Here is a 22,431-nt window from a genome sequence, read left to right as displayed (position 1 = left end):
CGCTCCTCCCTTCTGACCTTGACCAGACAATACTTCCAATGAATGTTACAGCAATCAAATGCAGAGCTCCGGCAGTGTGACGCTGCCTCTCCAACAAGTGTAACCATCACTGGGGGTAAAGGGAAGGGGGGATACAAAAATAAAATAAAAAAAGGCTTTACCTAGAATGCCCATGTCCAGACCTGCCACTATTCTCCTCTCAGAAACGGAGTACAGACGACTCACACATGAAGCCACTTTGTACATCACTCAGGCGTTTTATAGATTATTGATAGCACAGGAGTAACAGGAAGGAATAAGAGTTATGGGGCTAGAAGGCAGGACATTTTTACATGTGATAAACTTTAATATAAAATTGAGCTGTAGAATCAAGCAACATGGCATTTGGCGTTGACTCATGCCCAAGAGAGAATATAAAATGTAGGTCAATAAACTTATAATACTATTTTAATCTACTTGGAAAATTTTATGATACTTAACCCCTTAATGACAAAGCCTAGTTTGGACCTTAAGGCTCCGAGCCCATTTTCAAATCTGACATGTGTCAATTAGGCCTTATTCACACGAGCATATTTCACGTACGTGTTACGCGCGTTAAAACGACGGATGTCACACGGACCTATGCGAGTCAATGGGGCCATTCAGACATTGTGTTTTTCACGCAGCGTGTGTCCGCTGCGTGAAACTCACTGCATGTCCTATACTTGTGCATCATGCACCCATTGAGGTCAATGGATGCGTGAAAATCACGGACAGCACATGGACGCACATCCGTGTACTGTGCGTGATTCACGCAACAGTTGCTAAAGAAATTATGAGAAAAAGAAAACCACCTCGTTCAGTTTATTTTGCGGACATAAAAAACGCATGGCATACTGATGACATACGCGCGTAAAACCCGCTGACAAGCACCATACACTGTCACACGGAACTGCAACTGCGTTTTTCACACGTGCAAAACGGACACGCTCGTGTGAATAAGGCATTAATGTGGTAATAACTCTGGAATGCTTATACCTATCCAAGAGATTCTGAGAAAGTTTTCTCGTGACACATTGGACTTGATGTTAGTGGTAAAATTTGGTCAATATATTCAGTGTTTAATTGTGAAAAATAGAAAAATTTTGGAAATATAGCATTTTTCTGAATTTAAAATGTATTTGCTTGTAAGACAGATCGTTATACCACACAAAATGGTTACTAGTTCACATTTCCCATATGTCTACTATATGTTGGCATCATTTTTGGAACATTCTTTTATTTTTCTAGGACTTTACACAGCGTAGAACAGAAGCAGCAATTTTTTCATATTTTGAAGAAAATTTCAAAAGCATATTTTATTGGGTACCAGTTCAGTTCTGAAGTGGCTTTGAGGGGGCCTATATATTAGAAACCCCCATAAATCACCCCATTTTCAAAAAAACTAGACCCCTCAAAATATTCAAAACAGCATTTAGAAAGTTTCTTAACCCTTTAGGTGTTTAGCAGGAATTTATATCATAGTAGAGGAGAAATTTACAAATTTCATGTATTTTTTTTCTGCAGAAAACAGAAGGTTTTACTAGTGAAACGCAACTCCATATTTATTGCCCAGATTCTGCAGTTTTTAGAAATATCCCACGTGGCCCTAGTGTGCTTATGGACTGAAACACAGGCCTCCGAAACAAAGGAGCATAGTGGATTTTGTGGCCTCCTTTTTATTAGAATATATTTTAGGCACCATGTCCGGTTTGAAGAGGTCTTGTGGTGCCAAAACAGTGGAAACCCCCAAAAGTGACCCCATTTGGCAAACTACACCCCTCAAGGAATTTATCGAGGGGTACAGTGAGCATTTAGACCATACGTTTGTTTTTATGCTGCATTTTGTGAAATTAGGCTGTGAAATAGAAAATCTAATTTTTCCGATAAAAAGGTACAATTTGTTTTTAAGGAACACAGGAGAAAAAACACCCCAACATTTGAAAAGCAATTTCTCCTGATTACGGCAATACCCTATATGTGGTCATAAACTGCTGGTTGGACAAACGGCAGAGCTCAGAAAGGTAGTAGCACTATTTGGCATATAGATATTATATTGCTGGATTGGTTTCTGGGCGCCATGTCGCACTTGCAGAGCTTCTGAGGTACCAGTACAGGGGAAACCCCTTAGGCTATGTTCACACGGGGTCTTTTGCCGAGTTTTTCGACGCGGAAACCGCGTCGCAAAACTCGCCAGAAACGGCCCGAGAACGCCTCCCATTGATTTCAATGGGAGGCGTCGGCGTCTTTTTCCCGCGAGCAGTAAAACTGCCTCGCGGGAAAAAGAAGCGACATGCCCTATCTTCGGGCGCTTCCGCCTCCGACCTCCCATTGACTTCAATGGGAGGCAGGAGAAAGCGTGTTTTATGCCCGCGGCGCTCAATGGCCGCGGGCGAAAAACGGCGCGATAATTGCTGTTCACACGGAGTATTTTGGGGGAGGAATATCTGCCTCAAAATTCCGTTTGGAACTTTGAGGCAGATATTCCTCCCCCAAAATACTCCGTGTGAACATAGCCTTAGAAGTGACCCCATTTTGGAAACTAGACCCCTTGAGGAATTCATTGTAGTTTTCATGGGGTGCACGCGACTTTTTGATCAGATTTTATTCAAATTTTTAAGGGGCATGGTGACTAAAAAACAGCAATTCTACAATGTTTTTTTTTATACAGCATTCACCGTGCGCTATAAACGACATTCACTTTATTCTGCGGGGCGATACGATTACGGCGATACCAGATGTTTAGAGTTTTTTTATGTCTTTTGTATGGCGTTTTTATAAAAAATACAAAGTATTTTATTGTGCAATTTACTTTTTGCGTTGCCTTATTCTAAGGCCTCATTTACACGAGCGTAATATACGCGCGTGTGACGCGTGTGCTTTTCACGCGTGTCGTATGCACCTATATTACTCTATGGGGCAGTGCAGACGATGCGTGAATTTTGCGCAGCGCGAGTGTGTTGCGTAAAACTCACGACATGTTCTATAATCGTGCGTTTTTCGCGCATCACGCACCCATTGAAGTCAATGGGTGCGTGAAAACCACGCATGCCGCACGGAAGCACTTCGGTGCGAACTGCGTGATTCGCGCAAGAGCTGTCAAACTGAATGTAAACAGAAAAGCACCACGTGCTTTTCTGTTTACAAACATCCGAACGGAGTGTCTTAGACATGAGCGAACCGAACTTTACCGGGTTCGGCCGAACTCGTTTTGACCAAACCCGGCAGGAGACAGTCACTGTGCAGGGTGCTGAAAGAGTTAAACTGGTTCAGCACCCTGGACAGTGACTTCCGATTCCAATATACGTGAACGTGTAAAAAAAAAAAAAAAGTTCTGACTTACCGATAACTCCCGGCTTCTTCCTCCAGTCTGACCTCCCGGGATGACAATTCAGTCCAAGTGACAGCTGCAGCCAATCACAAGCCAAGCACAGGCTGCAGCGGTCACATGGACTGCTGCGTCATCCAGGGAGGTGGGGCCAGATGTCAAGAGAGGCGCGTCACCAAGGACGCGTCACCAAGGCAACGGCCGGGAAGTTCTCGGTAAGTATGAACCTCTTTTTTTTTTAAACAGGTTACTCGATATGGTGATCGGAATGCACTGTCGAGGGTGCTGAAAGAGTTGCTGCCGATCAGTTAACTCTTTCAGCACCATGGACAGTGACTGACGTAGACTAGCCTCATCTCTATGATGGCGGCTGCGCGGAAATCACGCAGCCGCGCATCATACACGGATGACACACACGGAGCTGTCAAGTGCCTTTTGCGCACGCAAAACGCTGCGTTTTTTGCGCGCACAAAACGCACACGCTCGTGTAAATGAGGCCTAAGACCAAGAACTTTTTTATTTTTCCATCAAGAAAGCCATGCAAGGACTGAGGTTTTTTTGTGTAACGAACTATAGTTTTGATCAGTACAATTTTTGGGTACATGCGACTTTTTGATCTCTTCATTAAATTTTTTGGCAGGTGAAGTGACCAAACAAATTGTGATTCTGGTATGGTTTATTATTATTTTCTTTACGGCTTTCACCGTGCGGGATAAATAACTAAATACTTTTGGAGTTCAGGTCGTTACAGACGCGGCGATACCAATTATGTATAGTTTATTTATTTATATTTTTAATAATAAATTACATAAGGGAAAAGGGGGATTTCTACTTTTATTACCTTAAAACTTATTTTATTTTTATACAAACGTAAATATTTTTTTTTGTCCCACTAGGGGACTTGAATGCAGGAAGCCCTGACATGCGTAGTGCATTGTATTAGAGCTGTCAGCTACTCGGTGACAGCAAGCATGTCAGGACCCACCAGGCTTCCGTAGATGGCATAGTCGGAGGCCATTCTTAGGCCTCCAGTTGCTATAGCAACCATCAGCGCCTGCGATATTGTCGTGGGACGTCAATGGTGCTTTAACCCCTTAGAAGCCGCGGATGCTATTGAAGGCAGCTTCTAAGGGGTTAATCGGTGGGGACAACGCGATCGGTCCCTGGGGAAGGTAAAAACTACATGTTAACTTTATTCTGCGGGTCAATACGATTAGAGCGATACCAAATTTATATAGTTTTATTATGTTTTACTACTTTTACAAGGGAAAAACTGATGGTTAAAAATAAAATTTGAGTTTTGTCACCATATTCTGAGAGCCATAACTTTTTTATTTTTCCGTCGATTAAGCGGTATGAGGGCTTATTTTTTGCGGGGCGAGCTGTAGTTTATATTGGTACCATTGGGGTACGTGAGACTTTTTATTAAATTTTTTTGTGGGAGATGAAGTGACCACAAAACCGCAATTCTGACGGTTTTAATTTGTTACGGCGTTCACTGTGCGGACTAAATAATGATATATTGCAATAGTTCAGACTTTTACGGACGCCTCGATACCAGTTATGTTAGTTATTTTTTTACATTGTGCTTGAAAGAAAATGGGAAAAGGTTTCCTTTTTTAACTTTATTATTTATTTTTTTAATTTAACAAAAAACAACTTTATTTAACAGTTTTTTTACTTGTCCCCTTGGGGACTTTAACCAGCAATCGTTAGATCGCTTGTACAATATACTGCAATACTAATGTATTGCAGTATATCGTGATTCTGACGTCTCCTATGAAGCCCTGCCGGAGTAAAAGATGGCGGACCTGGGGGCCTTCATCAGGCCCCCCAGGTTGCCATGGCAACCAACCGCTCACCCCGATCTCGCCGTGGGGGGGCATTGGAACGTTATAGGGGGTCGTCCCCCTGTTTTTAATCATTTAAATGCTGCTGTCGCTATCGACCACAGCATTTAACGGGTTAAACGAGTGGAATCGCACTCGAGCGGGAGTCCGCTCGTTACCCGGAAGCGTCAGCTGTAACACACAGCCGACACGCTCGTCCTATGGAGCGGGCTCAGCCTGTGGGCTCCATACTCCCCCACCCGGCGTGCGCCGTATATATACGGCGGATGTCGGGAACGGGTTAAAGCAATCTATTCTTTTCATGATCCATTAATCAACAATGAAGCGATCATTTCCCTCTTAAAGAGAATATTTTTAAAAAGACCAAAACACTAAAATCAGATTATTATTTTTTTTTTATGTGATTATATAAAAACAATTAAATATTAGAGTTTCACACTGGCCACTGAAGCACACACAATCAGCTGACATTTCCTGTTTTTTTATATGTGACTTGTCAACTTTACTGTACAGACTGGGGCATGTTAAGCAGAGTTATTAAATTGTCATTAGAGGGCGGGGGATTCAATACCAGATGACCGCACTATGGTAATGAATGAAGTCTAGATAATGCATGATAGCAACACTATTCACAATGTATGCATCTCCCCTGCCACTCGTTGGTCTCAGGGGAGAAGGGGCTATACTCCATCTTTTCCTGGAGGTTGTATTAGTCTATTGACACTTTTATGACCATTAAATCCCATTGTTTGCAGATGTGATCAATCACACCCTGCAGAACTGTCTTTACAGTCGATAGAGGAATATATTGCTTCCAACGTGGCAGCCACCAGGGAAGTTCTTAATATTAAAAAACAAATAATTGCAACGATTTCCAAAACAAACATTATTTCTCTTTTACATACTTAAATTCTTGTCAAATTGGTAACATTTTATACATGATAGATTCTATCTAAATGTGTTTGCTGTGGAAGAGAGGCACAAGTATAACACTGGGAAACCGACATAAAAAAGAGGCAAGAGCGTGAACATATGGCATGGACAGAGATAGGGAAGAGGTGCATGTATAAGATGTAGAAATTAATGTCCAGACAAGAACATGGTGGAAGAGAAAGACTTAGCCCCTGTTCACACTGAGTATTTTGACGAGTATTTTGGCACGGAAACTGCTCCGCAAAACTAGTCAAAAAGCCGAAAATGCCTCCCATTGATTTCAATGGGAGGCGGGGGCGCTTTTCTCCCACGAGTGGTAAAACCACCTCGCGGGGGAAAGAAGGGACATGCCCTATCTTCGCGCTGTTACGCCTCTGACCTCCCATTGACATCAATGGGAGGCAGAGAAGAGTATTTCGCAGAGTTTTTTGCCCATAGCACTCAATGGGCGCGAGCGAAAAACGCCGCGCAAGTAGGTCAAAATCTGCCTCAAAATCCCAAACGGAATTTTGAGGCATAATTTTCCTCCTGCGAAAAAACTCAGTGTGAACACAACCTTATAGAAGATAAAACTAATATTGGTGAAATGTATTGAAAGAAGTAAATATAACAATGTATCTTTATTTAATATATATGAATACAGATATTTATGGGAAGACACTAATCTTAAACAATCTGTTACGTTATCGTCTTGCAGCACACGTCGCTCTGTTATCACTTAGAAGAATAAGCCCAACTCCAAAGACGTTTTCTTTGTGTAGCATAAAGGATAAAAATCCTTCAGAAGTGGAACTAGCCTCCACTTCAGAAGCAAATAAAAGAAAGCACAACAGAAGAATAGGGAATTTATTAGCTACGTTTTGGGTCACTCAGTACTGACCCCTTATCGAGCTCCCTCCCACCAAGCAATTATACTTTTCTCTGATGTTGGTCGGCAATATCAAATAGATCTACATAATTATTTCTACCTGGTACAAAGAGTAAATTCAATAAAGTCAGGTCCTATCTGTAGAGTGGTCTCTCCCGAAGGATGAATGCTCTTCAGAAAAGTTGGTTGGTAGACATGAAAAGAACAATGGTCTTGTTCTAAGATGAGACTTCAGGCCCTTTTACACCAGCCAATTATCGGGCAAACGAGCGTTCATAGAATGCTGGTTCGCGATTATTGTCCTGTGTAAACAAGTCAACCATCAGCCGATGAACAAGCAAAGATCGTTCATCGGCTGATCGGATCGTTTTAAATGCATAAACTTTTATCGTTGTCGGCAGCACATCTCCCTGTGTAAACCTGTGTATGGGGACGAGCGATCGGAGTAACGAGTGCTCGTCCCCTTATTAGCTCCTTGTGATCAGAGCAAACGAGCGCCGATCAAAAGAGTTGTCTCGTTGATCGGCGCTTGTTTACACTTAAGCAGGTTACGACTAAATACACAAATATTGAGCAATTGAAAACATTATATTGTTCTGTGTTACCAGCCATTTCAAGCAACAGTTTGGTTGATTGGAATGTTCTTCAATGGGATCACTGACATGCAGGCCAGAAAAATGTCTGCCAGCCCATCCCCGCCCATTAACGGAGGTGATCTCACCAAAAGCATTTAGGCACATTGATTAGATATATCAATATCTGAACTATGGAGGGGGGGATCAATAAAAATTTAAAAAAATAAAAGATTTGAAACGCTCTTGAACCAGCACAATATCAGACCCATTCACTTCAATAAGGTTGTGTAGTAATTCCCTGTACAGCGCTCAATCAGTATTATTGTGAAACAACAATACGAGGTTGAAGGTGGTGTGGCCCCTTAATGCTATAACATTAAAGGAGTTGCACAGGATTAAAAAAAACAAAAAACATGGCTGCTTTCTTCCAAGAACAGCGACACACCGGTACACAGGTTCTGAGAGGTATTGTGGTCAGACCCATTTATTTCAATAAAACCGAGTTGTAATCGCAGACACAACCAAGGGACAGGTGTGGAGCAGTTTCTGTAAAAAAGCAGCCATGTTTTTCTAATACGGTAAAACCCATTAATGCCTAAAGGGAATTTGCCCGGACTTGGAAGGGGGATTGCTTGTTTTTTTTTTTTTTTTACAGTTTAGTGGTAAAACGTAACAAGTTTATAGAGGACATGTGCCATGTACCCACAGCCTTGAGGTGAGGTAAGAAAGAGTAATGAATCTAACATGCCCTGCGAGTTACACAACGCTCCACATTTTGATAGATTTGGTGAAATTTACTTCTAAATTCATGCAACTTAGAGGTTCAAGAAATATCTACTGCTATTGAATTTGACGTTATACTGAGAGAATCTGAAGAGATCCAAGTGACTAAATAGACACTCGTAATAACAGCAAAGTCAGTAAGACCCATCTATGCAGACCTGTATTTTGATTTTACATGAATACAAAATATAATATATATATATATATATATATATACACACATACACACACACACACACACATATACATACATATACGTATATATATACACATACACACACACATTATATACATACACACACACACACACATATATACATACACACATATATACATACACACACACACAAACACACACACACACATATATATATACGTACACACACACATATATATACATACATACACACACACATATATATATACATACACATATACATATACATATATACACATACACATACATACATACACACACACTAGTGATTCTTTGGTTTACCTTTATTAACATTTGTTCTTTTATATTTAGGTTATCATATCGGACTGGCCAAGATACAGCCAACTGTGACACATGTAGGAACAGCGCATGTATCATATACAGGTAAAGTTGAATTATTGTACTCATTAGGAATGCCCTGCTGTACTGGAGAACACGCTATGTGCAGCAATGTAACATGCGGTTATTTGTAAAAAAAATTATAATATATATGTTATTGTAGTCACCCCTCATAACACGTGTCACCATTTGCTGAATGGTCTGTGACCAACAGTCCAGACACAGAACTCAAGTTCTAGTATGATGAGCTGATATATAGCAGGGGCAGACTGACTGTTCAGGCAATTGTGCACTGCCAAACTGCACTGAGCATTAGGGAGCCAAAATCCAACCAAATTGGTAAAAATCTGGCTGCCTGCACCCAACACAAGGGGGAGCTCACTGCATACAGCCATTGTGCTCAATAGGCGATGTATAAATATACACAAACACACACACAGGTAAACTGCAAACGTTTTAGGCAGCTGTTGGAAAATGCTGCAAAGTAAGAATGCTTACAAAAATAGAAGTGTTAATAGTTTTTTTTTATTCATTAACAAAAGTGAATGAACAGAAAATAAATCAAAATCAATATTTGGTGTGACCACCCTTTGCCTTCAAAAACAGCATCAATTCTTCTAGGTATCAATTCCTATAAGCTCCAAGCCAGACAGAAAACCTGTTTCAGCAATAACGTCCATATATATCAACACTGGAAATATAATACCTATCAAGACATATATAGACAATAAATCTAGAATATAAATCCCCAGTAGTACAAATATAGCACTAGCCAATATTTCAAAAAAATATCTTTATTAGAATGTATTATAAAAACATACATAGACCATCACACAAAATATAAAACATATAATAAAAATGTGGTAGTGGTATGAGGGGTCACAATGCATCACATTACATATACATGTGATAGGGCAGTATAATATATAGGTATTCACAGACGCTGTACAAAAACACCTCATAAATTACCAATATGTAATCACTGGATAAGGAGTAAAGGTGAAGAGGTGAAAAATAATCAAAGATCCAAATTCATATCAGATACCAACCCTTAATTTGCATGTTTGCCCCTCAATAAGACAAATCACAGACTACAACCAAACACTCCGACACACGTTTCGCCGTCAGCTTTTTCAAGGGGTACTTTGTGTGAAAGAAGCTGGGCTGGAACAATGAGAAGTGTATGACGCTGATTGGTCACCGATTGGTCAATCGTAAACGTGCGAGCGCACGCGCACACAAACACAATCTCAATTCAGCTGATCTTGCCATACATTTGTATCTTCAGTGAAACACGGTCGGGAAAAATGTAACATGACAGATCACATTTTTGGCAGACAATAGGTCTGCGGTCACGAACAATTATTCGCATATAATTTTAAAAGACAGTCGGCCAAAATCGTCCGACGTTCATTTTATGTTTATGGGCAGCTTAAGCTAAAGTGATTTTGCATCCATAATGATATTGTGTGGCTGTATCATACAATAGCGGTACGAAATCGTGGGGACACTCGTCTCCGTGACATTCGCTGAAGTATCTATGTAACCTAGTCGTCACATTGAAGCAAAGAGCCAGCGACAGAGGATCAGAGGAATTTTTACTTTCAGTAGATTAAAAAGGGTTTTGTCCAGGCTGCAGCAGTATTTTTGTGACAACTGAGCATGAGAGTAAAGTAATAAATGGTTTACAAATAAAAAATTTAGCATGGATGGAAAGGGACAGTTGACTAATATTATACAGGAAAATAAATGATTTGTGGAATATCACCACCTTTCAATCGGCATAAATAGGAATATAATGTGTTGACTCACAACTATGTATTCGGGAACTGCATAAGTAGCAGTTTCCCTTTAAAAGCGGAGAAGAGTAGAGAAGGTGCGACAGAGCCGCGCTTCATTACCGAAATTATCTACTGGTAAAGGAAGTGCTTTCAGGAATTGCATTTTATTTAATTCTTTAAAGGTCCTAAATCTGAGATTAGTAATGCATCCCATGGAAAGCAAGCATTACAAAATGATAGCGAGGGGTTATCGCCATGCAGAAACGCGTCAGGATCCGTTAACTTGAATTACAAAGAACATCATGTCATCCGGTATTTGCTTTTCAAAGGGAAATGAAGAAACATGGATTATTCTGAGAGGGAATGTATCCATACAAGTAGGGATTTCAGATTACTGTCATCAGACACAATCATGTGCCCTGAGATTTTAATATGTGGCGCAGCCTGACTGCCAACTCGTAAAGACCCATCTGTTATGTAACAGCTGAATGAAAAGAAAAGCATATACATTAACATATTTCTGGCGCGGTGACTTAATAGTGGATTATTTTTTAATGTTATCATGTCTGTTAATTAGAATAAATGTGCAACAAACAAACAGAGTGGATTTATTACCAGTAGGATACAAACATAATTGTAGTATCTGGCCCAGAGAACCCACCCGACAGCCACATACAGAGTCAGGGCTTGTGTTCAGAATGAGAAATAAAGCGACATCTACATAGGAAAATAAAGAGAAACATTGTCACAAATCCAGTATTTAAAAAGAAATAAAAATCTCTTACCTTTCCTGATATGTTTTGGTTTTTTTTTAAGCAAATAATTATATTCCCTCATGAAATAACAATTCTGGTGCATCTCTTAGAACTCTGCTTTGTACCGTTCCTCTGTTACTCCTCCTACAAATTTATGAAAAAGATTGACAACTGGACGTTACCATTTGGGGGGGGGGGGGTCCCTAGGCACTGTCCAATTAGTGCTCACAGTCTCAGGCTATATAGGGACACAGTCCTTTAACAAGGGGAATGGTAACACCAAGTTGTCAATTTATTCATAGGTTTTTAGAGGAATAACAGAGGAACGAAACAACACGAAGTCCTAAGAAATAATTGATCCAGAATGGTTATTTTATGGAGAATATTTACTAAAACCGACTTGTCAGGAGAGGGGACAGGTACTCTATAAGCATTACACTTGTTCCATTGAAATTAATAGTCGATGTGTTGGGTCATCCACAGGGGAGGGGACTTAAATTTGTCCTATAGTGGTGCTTCAGGGAAATTGAACACTTGTTCTTAGGTTACTCAATGAATTGCAGCTTGTTTTTGGGGGTCCCAGCTGAGGGAAACACTGTGGTCAACAAACAATGAGGGATTATGCCAGTCTGCCTTAGGTCAAGTCAAGACACAGCGGATTTTCGCTGCATATTCTGCTGGTAAACCCGAAGCAAAGTACAATACATGTGGATAGGGTTTTTAAAAACATGTAGCGGAAAAAAATCAGCGCGGAATGGAGGCCATGATGCGGATTTTCAACGCTTCAATTTATAGGGTGAAATCTGTAGTTAATCCACAGCTAAAATCCGGATGTAAAACTTATTTCATCGGCTACGTGTGGACGTTCCCTAACGGTTTGTAGTGTAGACTGTGTATTTATTCAGCCGGAGTTCTTACACTTATTTCTATCCATCTCGATTGTCTCCTTAATTGACATCCCTGGTGTAAATGTTGAAGGAAGACACAAATTAGATTGAACACAGATTAAGCAGCCATCCCAAAAGCTCTGAAATCTGATGGCGTGTGCGGAGAATGCAGGTCAGTTTTAGAGAATAGAAATTTTATGAAGCTATTTGGTTTTCTGCCTTCTCTACCAGATGCGTCAAAATATGTTTGACTAGAACATTTAAATATGGAGAGTGTCTACTTTTCAAGTTTTGCCTTTTATCAGAAAGTTTAGCAGTGGCAGGCAGAGCGCTGTGCTTTTGATCTTACTTTAAGGGAAAGATCAGTACCATGTGCAGCAATTATTGGGTATTAAATGTCAAAGAAAATGTGTATGTTTCCAACATGACTTTGTGCTTTCTAAAACTGCATTAAAAGTTTTAGAGAGCGGACAGATGCTGCTGGATAAGGCCACTCTCACACTGCGTTTTAGCCAAATGCTTAACGTGCACATCAGGAAAGCTTTCAGCGTTCGACGTGTTTCCATTAGCTCGACTGGGGCTGCCCTGCCCACCCGCCCGATCACCCGCGATCGCAAGACTTTTACAACCAGAGTCCCTGGATGCTATCTTTGGACAGTGACATCGGGGGCTCTCCAATTCTGGCAAGAGCATTTCCAATGCTCTGGCAGGTTCTCTAGCATCCCAAAACTCCTAACGTCACTGTCCATATATGGATAGTGATGTCAGGAGCTTCCCCAGGGCCGGAGTACCTGGTCAGAGTGATTTCGACACTCTGGTCAGGGACTCCGGTATTGAAAGCTTCTGACATCACTGTTCATATATGGACAGTAACATCAGGAGCTTCCCCAATGCAGGAACCCCAGGACAGAACGCTTCTGACACTCTAGTCGGGGACTCCGGTGCTGAAAGCTCTTGACATCACTGTCCATATACAGATATTAACATGAGGAACTTTCTAGAGCTTCAGGTAGCGCAATGCCTGGGGGTTTTGGTGAGGTATCACACTGTATACCTATTAGGTGGAATACGTTGCAGCCTCGCGTCAGAGATATATGGGGAACATTATATGTTCACTTCATATTTACAGTTCTACTTGGGCTTATACAGATAGCACTTTGCACTTTATATTTGTAGTTGATTTTATGCTTCATAAGTTTAGGTCTTGATGCATTTATCATTAGACACTTACATTTTTTTCAGCATTTTATCTTTCTCACCACATTTGTGGTCAAGTAGTTCAACAGTGAGGGTGTTACATCAGCAATTTGGATTTTGCATCAATTTCTGTCTGTTTTTTCCAATATTTTAGGTTGTCGCTATAAAAGTGACACATTATAGACTATGACTTATGATATATATTTTTTAAACATTTGTAACGGTTTGTCAGAAGTATTGTTTTCTTATAATACACTAAAAATTATTGTCTCTTATATAATATGGGTGTGCACACTTGTCAGGTGTGTCTCTTGTTGCCTACTACTATTGTTTCCCGTATCGCACCCCTACGGTTTGATAATTTGTTGTAAAGTGCCCGCCATTTCTACATGTCCAGCGTTATAAAATACCTGACTTCTGACTAATTATGTAATAAACTACTATAATTTAGATTTTTGGCTGCATTACGGATCCGGATAATGCAGAGCCCATAAACTGCTATAAGCCCATACTGTACCACTGTGTGATATTAATTTAATTCAGAGGCACACAGAGGTTTTTCCCATGGATTTCGTGTGAATACGTAACAGAAAAAAAAAATTGACATTGCATGCTCCATTGCACGCGGTACTACGGAGGTATTGTCTTCCAGAGAAGAATATGGTGTCTGACAAGGGCACAGCACACACAAGAAACCATGTGCCGTACAGGGTCCATGCACGCAGCAAAGCCGTGAATTATTTAAAGAAACACTCACTCTGAATTTGCTAAAGAAATTTAAAAAAAAAAAGTTTGTGTTCTTTAAAAGATTCTACAGAGGACACGTCTCAGTTTTCATGCAGAGTCTACAGGTAGGGCCTATTTTCAGAGAAAACTAATTCTGCTGGCAAAACCAACTTACATTTTTCAGATTTTCGAAAGTAGCCAAACAGTATTAATTGTCTTTGCTTGTTTTATACAAGGCAGAAGACTCTAAACGGAAAGCAAAATCAGTCATGTAATAACATACCATATATACGGTCCTTTATACTGCGCCGCCGCACACAACAGCCTGACGCTGCCCAGGACCTTGTTTGCCAGGCAGTGGTAGTTCTGCCACGGATGTCAGCAGGCCTGCCGTCATAGGAAGCATTGGGGGAGACGTCCTCCAATGAATCTATGACAGTAGGCCTGTGGGGTCCGGACTACTGCTTCAGGTCGACCCGGACCCTGGTTGAGAAATAAATGTTGTAGCTATACCAGTCTATTTTTCTAAGAATTCTGTAATGTAATGGCGTGCTGGGAAGGAGTTGTATATTCGTAAATTGTAGTTAGTTTTGTATAGACACAACACATGTTCTTGATCGCATTAGGCACAAAAAATTGTCAAATTATATGAAGTGTGAAAATAACTTATTAACCCCTACAGCTTGTAAGTATTTGTATATTTACAGTCCCAATTCTCCAGGCGATGGCGGGCTTAAGATGGTCCAGGCACCATCATCGGTCCCGGAGTGGTTAAAGTCCCCATGACGTAATCACCAGAAAGAAGCCAATTATAGTGATCACAGGGAAAGTTTTCTCTCCTCCCTCTGTGCGGTCAGATTGTGAGGAGGGAGAGAGAAGATACATATTGTGCAGCGATACAGTTTTAGCCCCTTAATACTGCACATATTTTTCTACTTCTTGATCAGACACATTTTTGCGATTTTTCTGCTTCTGCTGGTTAAATAGTTAACAACGTGATTTTTGCGCGACAGATATACCTTTATATTTTTACTATTTTTTTATACACCTAGAGGGGACAGTCAATAGCGTTTCTACGCCAGTTTTATTGCAAAGAAATTAAGCAAACGGGCCAAAAGTTTTAAAAAAATGCAACTTTTGGGCAATTTCTCCCGCTCTCGGAAGGGTTGTGGTTACTCGCAGCCCAATGCATTTACTTTAGCGGAAATCTATGCCAGCTCCTGGCTTGTGTAGATTTCATTCAGTGTTGCACGGACAGCTGAAGATGTGACAAATTTATTAAGAGGCGTGTGACACAGTCTTGATGTCTAGTCTTTGAATAATATCAGGTTTCCCTGTGCAACTACAATTAAATTAAAGCCCCTCAATAGCCGCCTTAAAAACACGTGTGGGTGGCTGTTAATGAGTTAAAATACATCCCCCCAAAAAAATAACGTAATCGATCCCCTTGTTTCTACCTTGTTAATTGCAGCTGTTACAAGTGTCGTTTTTGTTTCGTTATCTTCTGGGTTAAATTTATAATAATGACCAGTTAAACACGTCTAAGGGTACTTTTACACGGGCCGACGTGGGCCGTGTAAACTAGCGCCGATCAACGAGAAAGCTCGTTGATCGGCACTCGTTTGCTCCTTTCACAAGGAGCTATGTATGGGGGCGAGCGATCGTGACTCTGATCGCAGTCCCCATACATTTCTATCATGTCGGCAGCGCATCCCAATTTACATAGGAACATGTGCTGCAGGCAAAGATAATATTTTTGGCATTTAAAACGATACAATCAGCAGATGAACGAGCGTTTGCTCGTTCATCAGCTGATCGTTGCCCTGTTTACACAGGGCAATTATTGTGAACGAGCGTTTTGTGAACGAGCGTTTTGTGAACGAGCGTTTTCCCGATAATTAGGAGCCTTTTCACTTATGTTTGTACTGAATAATAGAAGAGATTTTATGGTTTGCTTACTTATTTAAATGTAATTTTATCTATTCAATATTTCAGTGTGGAACTGGATTTTAAGCAGCAAGAAGACAAACTACAACCAGTTTTGAAGAAACTCCATCCCATTGAGGAAACTCAGGTTGCACCTTTGCCTTACACTGCAGAGAGTTATACATCAACTCCCAAGCAAAAATCCAAAACAGAATCGAAAAAGCATGGAAGATGGAAACTCTGGTTCCTATAGCTAAAGCTGCTGAAACACGAGCCTCTGGCCTTCATAGGCGTATCTAAGAAAATACAATAGTCCATTAACAAAGGGGATCTTGTTAACGTGATGTTATCAAGGAGCATATGTTTGGTCAGTATGCAGATATCTACTGTGTGTACCAAAAAGGCCTTTATACTTGCAACTCACTTGCAGAAGCAAGGTATAAAAAAAATCAAAAAAAAATCACAACATGCCAACTTTTACTAGCAGTTCACGATGCGGGATGTAAAATCTGGATTAAAATTTGAATTGCCAAATGTGAAGAACAGAAACAGGAAATGTGGAATTTTTTTTTTTTCTTATTTTGGTTCAGCATACAAAAAAACAATGGCTATAATTTTGGTTTGGTTTTAGAGGTTTATGTTTAAAACACAAATCTGAAGAAAGTTTATAGCCTTACATTTAAAATAATAAAATAAAAATTGAGGGGGGGGGGGGTGTCTTTCATGTAAGATTTTATTGCAAAATACAAGCAGGGGATGAGTGCAATTTTCAGCACATCAAAAATCTGGAGAAAGCACAAATTTTCAAATGGTCGGAGACCAATGAAAATCTCAAAGATGTGACTAATTATGAGTATTTGCCGTCCCATGCTACAGAGATTTTTCTTTCCTATCATTTTCACGCTCACTTTAATATTACAGAAAAGACATTTAAAATGCTCAAGTTAGAGCAGCCAGGCATATCCCAAAGTCAGAACATGCCTTTAATCTCATTGTTCGTTGACAGGGTCAAGGATATGGGACGCTATGTTTTCTTAGACCTAATTTCTAATGTTTTCGTACCCAAAAACCTAAAAGAAGCATAAAAATTAAAATAAAAAAATAAATAAAAAAAACAAGAACAATACAGTTCTGGCTAAGGTTTCACAACTAATGTTGGAATACTGTCGGGTCTCAACATTATAATGTTTTCGAAGTATTAAATGCCATACCATTGTAACAGAAGCCAAGACTTATTTTTTTTCCCCCCTTAACTTGGCATTATGCTTATTTATAATAATAGGTCCGAGATCTACAACTTTTTCAATAAAATGGTATAAATTTAGATAAGTGGTATTTACATTTATTATTCAATGTCTGTTTAATCAAAATAAAAAGTGTATATTGATATTTTCTAGGTAATTTTAAAATGACACAATTAAGATTAATTTGACTATTTCAGTAATGAAGTAAATAAATGGCGGATTGTTTCACTACATAACAGATCTTTTCAATCGTAATAATTGATTGTATCTATAAACCCTTATTTTGAAACAGAAATCTTATCCAGATTAGAGTAGAACACAGCCCTTCTGGAGGGGGGAAAAATATATATATATTTATATATTTTTTTTCAATTTACCCTATATGCTTAGAGGTGTAAAATAACATTTATATTGTTGAAGAATTACTTAGATTGCAAAATTATTGGTGTCAAAAGCCACATGACATATAAAAGGTGTCCGAAAGTTTCTAAACAACACTAACTTCATTTTCAAAGTCTATTTAAGGAACACGAAATATAAAAAAAAATTCACAAAATGTTTTGTTTTACAAAATTCCAGCAATACCTCCTCCTATTTAGTCTTCTGAAAACGAAGAATGCTTCTATACGTGTCATAGAGGATCCGTCATTTCTCCCTGTCTCCTTGGTACAACTCTGTATCTGGCTGTAAAGGTGTCCATGCACATTAGACGAATCTCGGCAGACCCGCAGATTTTGGGAATGTTGGATTTCAACATGCCCGATCCTTTGTTCCCAGAAGAGATAAGGACACTGCTAGAGGGGTCTGGCAGTAGCTTATTCTCCTCTCACCATTGAAATAAATATGCATGTTGGGCTGAGCAAAGCATGCATAGGTTTATGGGTCAGGAGAAATAACAGTTACTTATGGCCAACATATATTTACTATGAACTTTAAGAGCACCTGTCAGAGGTTAAGAAATATCAAAATAATAAGGGCATCCCTACTTAATAAAACTAAGATGGATAATGCCATGTCCATATCACTTCATTTTACTTTAATTTCCTTTAGTCCTCGCGGTTCCGTACAACAGCGCCCACTCTTGATTTTCTTTTTGAGCAACTGCCAGTAATTTTAATGCAGGTTTTTGTTCAATGGTGACAGGGAATGTGGGAGAGTGACATAGGGACACTAGGAATGACGGTAATATCCTCTAATGTTGCCTGGCGCCCACTGCAGAGCAGCCTCACTTACATAAAAGGCGAGCGCCGTATTAAGCCTTTTTTTTTTTTTTATAGGTAATTACATTTTTTTGTATTATTCGTTAAAGATTTGTGTTTTTTTTGGCTAACAATTTATTTAATAATCAAATTAGTGTTAGGTCCTCTTTAAGACAACTGGCTGCAGTAAAAATCCACACCCAATAGGAAACCATAAATGTTAAAACTCTGTTAAAACTCTGCCCTTTACCTAAACCTGTCCCTCATTTGTCTGGCAGCTGAAAATGGAAGAGATCAGGAGGAAATTAACACTTGTTTTATCTGCAAGTTTTCTGGAAGACTGTCTGTTTCCGACGACTGCTGAAAAATCGGCAGACTGATAAAATGAGGCAATTTTACTTTTATGATGCATTTTTAGGTTTCGTGTTCCTTTAAGTGAAAACAGGGATTATATGGAACAGTCTGCTGTAAACTAGCTGTTCCGTAGTGAGGGAGAAATAGAAATTATTTAACCGTTTCTGGTTACTAGAGAAATCCATCATGGTGGTTTAATTAAAAAAAAATTTTTAGGAGACATTTGTCATACCGGATTTGGTGGCTACTAAAACACACCCCAATTTATTTTTTCAATGTAAAACAAGTAACATTTATGTAATAATAGCGTGAAAGAAATGCATATAATGGAAGTTCAATATTTCAAGCCTGAGAAAGAAAATGCATTGCAGATTAATTTATTTTTATTAATTTTTTTTTATCACAGGGGACTGGTAAATTCAGGAAAAGGTGCTTTATTCTCTATCACTATGTGATAATGTGAAGCAAGTATATGGATTGTATGTTTTTCGTTAATACTGTACAAAATATGTATTCATGCCCAGCTAAATTGATGCATTATCATGAACACCACTTGTCAGACTCGCTTAATAGGGCTACAAAAATGTACATAAAAAAAATATAACAAATTATTTTTGTGTATAATATAGTCTGTGTGAAAGGAGTAGCGGTTATAAGCCAAGAAGGAAGCGCAATTGTTTTGTTTGCTGGGCGGGAGAAAAAAAAAATATTACTGTATTTTTTATTATTTATTATAAGATACATTTGTTTATACTGCACAAGTAAAACTATGTTTTTAAATCCCCAAATAAAGTTTTCTCCACACCTTATGATGAAATGAATAGAACACTATATTAAATAAAACGCTGCTATAAATAGATCCAAAAAAGTGGATTACACTTTTTCAAGAATGAACCGTGCTCAAATACATAAGTATTGTAATCAATTATATTTCAGCTGCTTCTGCTCCATTTATCTTATTAGGTTTTGTGTATCCTTAAGAAATATATAGACAGATATTTAAATATAAAATATATATTTACAAAGCAACATCTCCATTACTAGCTGCACAGGGTATCAAGGTAAGGCCTCACGGAGCAGAATTGACGCGAACGCATCGCAGCCAATAGCTGTGCCGGAACCCAGGGTGGCGCGGCTGTTTTCCTGCAAAATCGTGTGGCCACTAATGAATACACCCGTTATGCTCACACTATTTTGCAGGTAAACAAACGTTTTATCCACAACACCACACAGCCATTAACGAGCAATTTCACAGCCGCGCCAAACATGGTCAATAGCGCACCCTGTCGCCTTACTCTTACACAGTAAAAAATACAAAAAACACACCAATAAGCAATACGAACAATCTTATTACACCAGACCTAAGTTTGTATAGCGTAAAGAAGGGGTAGGGGTTAAAAAAAATAAAATTTATTAAACCTGCACAAAGGATTGATGCCAAAAGATCATTATACACGATCAAATAATTATTACTGTTCTGTAGGAAAATTAGAACACGTAATATTTTTTTTTTTTAAATAGGCGAACAAACGTTATTGACCTTTATAAAAAAAAAAGAAAAAAAAATCCACCCCTACCTGTGCACATTAATTTGGCTATCTTAATATTCTTCAAATTTCGTTCCCTTATTTAATACAATTTTCGCCTATATCTACACATTTTACTGAGGGCCTGTGAACATTTTTGCCATACTTTTAGTGTGTGCGTTAAGAAAGCTCCCGGCATACACACTAAACATGTTCATAGAGCTCCATTAGTCAGGCGGAGTGTATCCTTTTGGCCTCCGTCGGGCTGGTATACATCAGTATACTTTTTATTGGAGGATGGAATAGTGCAGTAAACTATGAAATTCCAGCCCGCAACAAAGCTTATCCTTTTTTTTTACACATTGGAGCCTACGGGTGACGTATGCCACTGTCATGGTCTTTTTCAATAGCTTTTCATGAGGTATATGTTAAACACACACCATAAAACTCTATGGTGACGGAAGCCACTGTTAAGGCATCCAGCACAACCTACCTTTAATGTATACGTTGTGAACTTTACTCGGCGTATGTGTTAAACGTAGGGCCAAAACGTGATGTGCACAGGCCCTAAGTTAAAGAGGCTCTGTCACCAGATTTTGCAACCCCTATCTCCTATTGCAGCAGATAGGCGCTGCGATGTAGATTACAGTAACGTTTTTATTTTTAAAAAACAAGCATTTTTGGCCAAGTTATGACCATTTTTGTAGTTATGCAAATGAGGCTTGCAAAAGTCCTAGTGGGTGTGTTTAAAAGTAATATATTTAGATAGGTATTACCCTCTTACAATTTTATATATAATATGTTGGAGTAATTCACACTAGGTGTACACCACCAATTATCGATATATGAACAAAGGAACGGGGAGTGGGAAAAGTAGTGTGTTACATCAATGTTAAAAATAAAAAATACTTTATTGAATAATTATTAAAAACAATGTTAGATGAAAAAATTTTTTGACGTTGTGCCAAAGTCCCCTAGATTGGCACACTGAGACAATATTATGTCTAAATTAATTGCTTCGTTTTATTAAAGATATATGTGTCTAGCCTCCCCCTGTGTATGTGCGAGGAGGCTCTGTAATAGTCCCTGATCCAGAGATTAAAGTGTTAATTATTAGCAAATGGCTGTCCCCCTCAGTATCAATGACGAGACAGTCAACCTGCATATGACACTAAAGGTTCCTCCAACGGGCTGTAATTAAAGCCCTGCGGTGGAGAAATCCCTGCATCAATACAACCATATGGGTTGTATGTGCATGTGTCCCATGCAAGTAGACACGGCACAGCAGAGTTGAGACTGTTGCGTGCTAGCTAGTCCTCTATGTATAAGCTTGACATAGCAGAGCTGTAACTGCTCCGTGAGGACAACTCTGCAGGAGGAGTAACTGATCAGATAGTGTGCTCACACAGTGATCTCCAGTCCCACGTAACCATTAGTATTCTGCCTGTCAGGCAGTTGTATCACTAAATCGAGGTGTGTTTACTTTGTGCAGATAAGGCTGCCGAAGTCAGTCACATACACATGGGAAGGGTTGAGAGAAGGTGAGCCGCGATCAGCTGTTTGAGTGTATTCACAGCTCAAACATACTCTCTACCCTTCTCATGTGTATGTGACTGACTCTGGCAGCATAGTCTGCACAAAGAGAACACACTCTTTCCTGTAGAATTGCCCTCACGTAGCAGTTACAACTCTGCTATGCCGAGCTATGTTTGAGCTGTGAATACACTCAAACAGCTGATCGCGGCTCACCTTCTCTCAACCCTTCCCATGTGTATGTGACTGACTTCGGCAGCCTTATCTGCACAAAGTAAACACACCTCGATTTAGTGATACAACTGCCTGACAGGCAGAATACTAATGGTTACGTGGGACTGGAGATCACTGTGTGAGCACACTATCTGATCAGTTACTCCTCCTGCAGAGTT

At 39.4% G+C, this 22,431-nt stretch overlaps 2 protein-coding genes across 2 annotated transcripts in view; one reads left to right on the top strand and one right to left on the bottom strand.

Annotated features, from left to right (window-relative positions):
* Positions 1–21,122, top strand: part of INSYN2A (inhibitory synaptic factor 2A) — a 54,859-nt gene extending 33,737 nt beyond the window's left edge. Inside the window, exons 3-4 of the mRNA XM_075843125.1 lie at positions 8,885–8,956; positions 16,253–21,122. Coding sequence (XP_075699240.1) covers positions 8,885–8,956; positions 16,253–16,436 — 256 coding nt within the window. The 3' untranslated portion in view covers positions 16,437–21,122. The remainder of the gene's footprint in view (positions 1–8,884; positions 8,957–16,252) is intronic.
* Positions 1–22,431, bottom strand: part of DOCK1 (dedicator of cytokinesis 1) — a 362,037-nt gene that overhangs the window by 197,171 nt on the left and 142,435 nt on the right. The window lies entirely within an intron of this gene.

This window comes from Rhinoderma darwinii, chromosome 11 (assembly GCF_050947455.1).
Source record: "Rhinoderma darwinii isolate aRhiDar2 chromosome 11, aRhiDar2.hap1, whole genome shotgun sequence".
NCBI lineage: Eukaryota > Metazoa > Chordata > Amphibia > Anura > Rhinodermatidae > Rhinoderma > Rhinoderma darwinii.
This window is presented reverse-complemented; position numbering and strand designations above follow the sequence as displayed.